The sequence below is a fragment of the Nyctereutes procyonoides genome, unplaced genomic scaffold, assembly GCF_905146905.1.
Source record: "Nyctereutes procyonoides isolate TBG_1078 unplaced genomic scaffold, NYPRO_anot_genome, whole genome shotgun sequence".
Taxonomy (NCBI): domain Eukaryota; kingdom Metazoa; phylum Chordata; class Mammalia; order Carnivora; family Canidae; genus Nyctereutes; species Nyctereutes procyonoides.
In genome coordinates, this window is record NW_026575134.1 from 38,061,884 (window position 1) to 38,066,665 (window position 4,782).

Below are 4,782 nucleotides of genomic sequence, written 5' to 3' on the forward strand. Positions count from 1 at the left end.
AGTTCATGGATCACATGGAAAATCACCTGTGATTCTGGGGACTTTGTGATGAAAACTGCTGATTGTCTGCCAAAATTTGTTCTCTCCTTTTTCTCCACAATCATCAAATTGGGGCTTGGTACCTGGCCACCTTGCTATGGATTATTTTTAGCAATTAGATAGGACTTATGGCTAGCTTCTTACCAAGGGAAGTGAGTAGAAATGATGGTTTCTACATCTAGTGGAGAAACTTTAAGAGGTGAGGTTTGTTTCCTCCATAATCTACCCTCACCCTTCTTGCCCCCCTGAAATGCTTTATTGACCATGTAAATAACAAAAAGGCCTTAGATTGGGGATTGGCAAGTGGTCTCTGTCACAACTACTCAACTCTGTCATTGTAGCACAAAGGGAGCCATAAACAACATACATGATGTGATTGTATTCTAGTATAATTTGATTTATGAACACTGAAATTTTAATTTTATAAAATGATATGTCACGAAATATTATTCTACTTTTGATTTGTTTACAATCATTTAAAAGTATAAAAGCCATTCTTAGCTCAAAGCTCATTAAAAAGAAGTGCTGAGTTAAATTTGGCCCACAGCCCTTCATTTATCAACATCCTAAGGAATGTGGACTCTATGGATGGACAGAAACTGGGTCTTTGAATGCCTGTTGAACAGAGCCACTCACCAACCTGGAACACTCACCTTGAACTCATGCAAAAAAGAGGAAATCTGTCTTTAAGCTGCATTAGAGTTAAGTGTCTCTTGTGATAACAGATTAACAATTTACTTTACTAACACGTAATACATAACTCCTGACTAGCTAGGTTACTGCTCCGTCCCATAGTCCTCACCACTTTCCTTCTGAAAATCCAGACAAGAAAACTAGGTCCCCACCTGCCTCCTCACTGACCTTTCCAAGACCTGAGGGAAAAGGCTCGGCGCAGAGCTCCCTTCACCTCCTTGTTCCGAAGACTGTAGATGAGGGGGTTGAGCATTGGTGTGACAATGGAGTAGAAGACAGACACCACCTTGTTGAAGTTGATGGAGGAGGCCACTTTGGTCCGGACATACATAAAGAAAAGAGTGCCATAGAAGAGGCTCACCACTGTCAGGTGAGCTGCACAAGTGGAAAAAGCCTTTCTGCGCTCAGCAGCCGAACGGATGTGCAGCAACGTCCAGACGATGTTGCCATAGGACACAGAAATGACTGTAGAGGAGACCAGGAGCACCATCAGAGAGACTAGGAAGTCTGTGGTCTCCTTCAGGGTGACATCTGAGCAGGACAAGGCTAGCAGTGGTGAGACATCACAGAAGAAGTGGTCGATGACATTGGGACCACAAAATGTCAGCTGGGACATGAGGTAGATAGGCAAAACAGGTGTGAGGAGGCCCACCAGCCAACAAGCAGCTGCCAGACGGATGCAGGTGCCCCACGACACCAAGGCCCCATATCGAAGAGGCATACAAATGGCCACATAGCGGTCATAGGCCATGGCAGCCAGTAGAAAACACTCAGTTGCCCCCAGGAAGGTAAAGATGAAGAGCTGGGATAGACAGCCAGTGTAGGAGATATTCTTGCCCCCATCTACCCCAATAAAACCAGCCAGCATCTTAGGCACCGTCACTGAAGTGTACCAAATTTCAAGGCAGGACAAGTGTGTCAGGAAGAAATACATGGGTCTGTGTAGTCGATGGTTCAAAGCCACCACCAAGATGATGGCCAAGTTCTCCACCAAGGTGAACAGGTACATGGTGAGAAATACTGTAAAGAAGAGGAGGCGTGCTTCATGCACCCCAGCAAAGCCCACCATGACAAACTCTGTTACATGGGTCCAGTTTTGGGCATATGGCTGCATGTGTGTGAGCAAGAGTCAGGATACTCATAGCCTCATAGACGAAGACAATTCAAAGAGAATCAGTAAGGATGGTGCACAGAGACATCTTTCATTTTGGAAGAGGAAAACAAAGTCAAGACACTATTCCTGCCCTTGAAGAATATGCAGTCCATGAGGAGCTCCAGAAAACAGACAACTTCAGTACAAAATTTCAAGTGCTGGATATGGATGGGGGTATCATGGGAGGATATAGCAGGGAAGCTTCCCTAGTCTGGAGGAATCAGAGAACACTTCCTAAAGGAAGTGTTGTCTCAACTGGAACCTGGAAGATAAGGATAAGCAACTGAGATAAAAGAGAAGAGAGCCCAGCAAGTATAACATCTCAGAGACCAGAGAGAACACCATGCATTTGGAAAACTTTAAGTAGATATAGGTTACCATGGAATTTAAAAGCTTGGCTTTCCCATCAAGCCTACCTACCTGGCTTTATTTTTTTAAGATTTTATTTATTTATTCATGAGAGACACAGAGAGAGGCAGAGACATAGGCAGAGGGAGAAGCAAGCTCCATGCAGGGAGCTCGACATGGGACTCGATCTCGGGACTCCAGGATCATGCTCTGGGACAAAGGCAGGCACCAAACTGCTGAGCCACCCAGGCACCCCAACCTGGCTTTAAATACAAAATAATTTAACCAATAGACCAGGGAATTTTTTTTAAGATTTTATTTATTTATTCATGAGAGACCAGAGAGAGGCAGAGACATAGGCAAAGGAAGAAGCAGGCTCCATGCAGGGAGCCTGATGTGGGACTCGATCTCAGAACCCCGGAATCACTCCCTGACCCAAAGGCAGATGCCCAACCACTGAGCCACCCAGGTGCCCCAACTAGTGAAATTCTTAAGTAGATAATCCCTTTAATGCATTTAGCATCATGTTTAGGTCAATATATGGTAGAGAAAAATTTAAATGTTGACTTCTGGAGTAGAGAATGTAGGGAAGAAGGCTCCTGTTGAGGCTGAGGAACAGGCAAGGACATCATGAAGAGCAAGGAGCCAAGTGAAGGGAAAGGACAGAGCTAAACTTCAGTATGGGAACAACACACAGCCTTGAGGAGCTTAAGAAGAGGAGCAAGCTAAGCTTTCTGCCCTTCATAAGGACCAAGTTTGCTGTGCCAATACAGCCATGGAGAGGATTAAGATGGGAGACAGAAAGCCAGGTGAGAATGTTTTGCAGGTGTAGCATGGGGTGATGATAGCCATGGGCCGTAGGCATGGAGAGTGAACAGAGCTATTAAGAGACAGAACCGGGGGGAATCCCTGGGTGGCTCAGAGGTTTAACGTCTGCCTTCAGCCCAGGGCGTGATCCTGGAGACCCAGGATCGAGTCCCACGTCGGGCTCCCTGCATGGAGCCTGCTTCTCCCTCTGCCTATGTCTCTGCCTCTGTGTGTGTGTGTGTGTGTGTGTGTGTGTCATGAATAAATAAATAAAATCTTTAAAAAGAGAGACAGACAGACAGAATCAGGGGCACCTGGATGGCTCAGTGGTTGAACATCTGCCTTTGGCTCAGGTCATGATCCCAGGGTCCTGAGATCAAGTCCTGCATCAGGCTCCTTGAAGGGAGCCTACTTCTCTCTCTGCCTGTGTGTGTGTGTCTCTCATGAATAACCAAAAAAACTCTTAAAAAAGAGAGACAGAATCAACAAGATTGTGTTTGACTCCAAGTTCCAACATCAACTTGAGATATGTGACCATGGGCAAATCACTAAAAATTCCTCTTCTAAAAGCAGATAATAAAAAGGTTTTGGGAATGCAAAGTGGTGCAGCCACTGTGGAAAAAAGTATGGAGATTCTTCAAAAAATTAAAAATAGAACTACTCTACAATCCAATAATTCCACTACTGGGCATTTACCCACAGAAAACAGAAACACTAAATCAAAGCGATACGTGCACCCCAATATTTATTGTGGGATCATCTACAATAGCCAAACTGCAGAAACAACCCAAGTTTATATGGACAGATGAATGGATAACGAAGATGTGGTCTATACAGGCAATGGGATATTACTCAGCCATCAGAAAGGATGAAATCTTGCCATTTGCAACAACACAGATGGATCTAAAGAGTATAATGCTAAGTGAAATAAGTCAGTCAGAGACAAAGACCATATGATTTCACTCATATGTGGAATTTAAGAAACAAAGCAAATTGACAAAGGGGGGGGGAGAGACAAACCAAGAAATAGATTCTTAACTACAAATAGCAATGGTTACCAGAGTACCAGGGGAAAGGTGGCTGAAATAGATAACGGGGATTCAGAGCGAACTTATCATGATGAGCACTGAGTAATGTATAGAACTGTTGAGTCATGATATTGGATACCTGAAACTAATATAACACTGCATGCTATCTACATTGGAATTTAAAATTTTTTAAATAATAGTAATTTTTTAAATAAAAAAAGGTGAATAAAAACAAGAAGTGAATAAAATAAGAGAAATAAGATAAATCCCTATGTCATTTTAGATTAAATGAAAGAATATAATGTCTCCACTATACAGAAGTTTTTAAGCCCCAAATTCTTTGACAATCTTCTCATTAAAAAGTGGGGCCCATGGCCACTTGAACCTGGGCTTGGTGACTGCTTGACAACAGAGTAAGACAGAAGTGATGTTGTGCCAGTTTCCAAGCCCAGGTCTTAAGAAACTGATTTTGCTCTCTCTGCTTCTTGGAATGCAGCCACCATAGTGTGAGGAAGCCCAAGGAGCCTGCAAGGAGCCCAGGTGGGCAGAAATTAAGTTCCCCCGCTCTCAGCCCTGACTGAACTCCCACTGACAGCCAGCACCAATGTGCCAGCCAGGTGACTGAGCCAGGTCCTGAGGAAATAGATCCTCAGCCCTAAACTGGGCTGGCCCAGCAGACACAGCCTTTCCTGCTGGGCCCTCCCCCACATTCCA

At 44.2% G+C, this 4,782-nt stretch overlaps 1 protein-coding gene across 1 annotated transcript; it reads right to left on the reverse strand.

Moving 5' to 3' along the window:
* Positions 1 to 892: 892 nt before the first annotated feature.
* Positions 893 to 1,846, reverse strand: LOC129494105 (olfactory receptor 6Q1). Its single transcript, XM_055300808.1, has one exon. The coding sequence runs from the start codon at positions 1,844 to 1,846 to the stop codon at positions 893 to 895; it is 954 nt and encodes a 317-aa protein (XP_055156783.1).
* Positions 1,847 to 4,782: the final 2,936 nt, after the last annotated feature.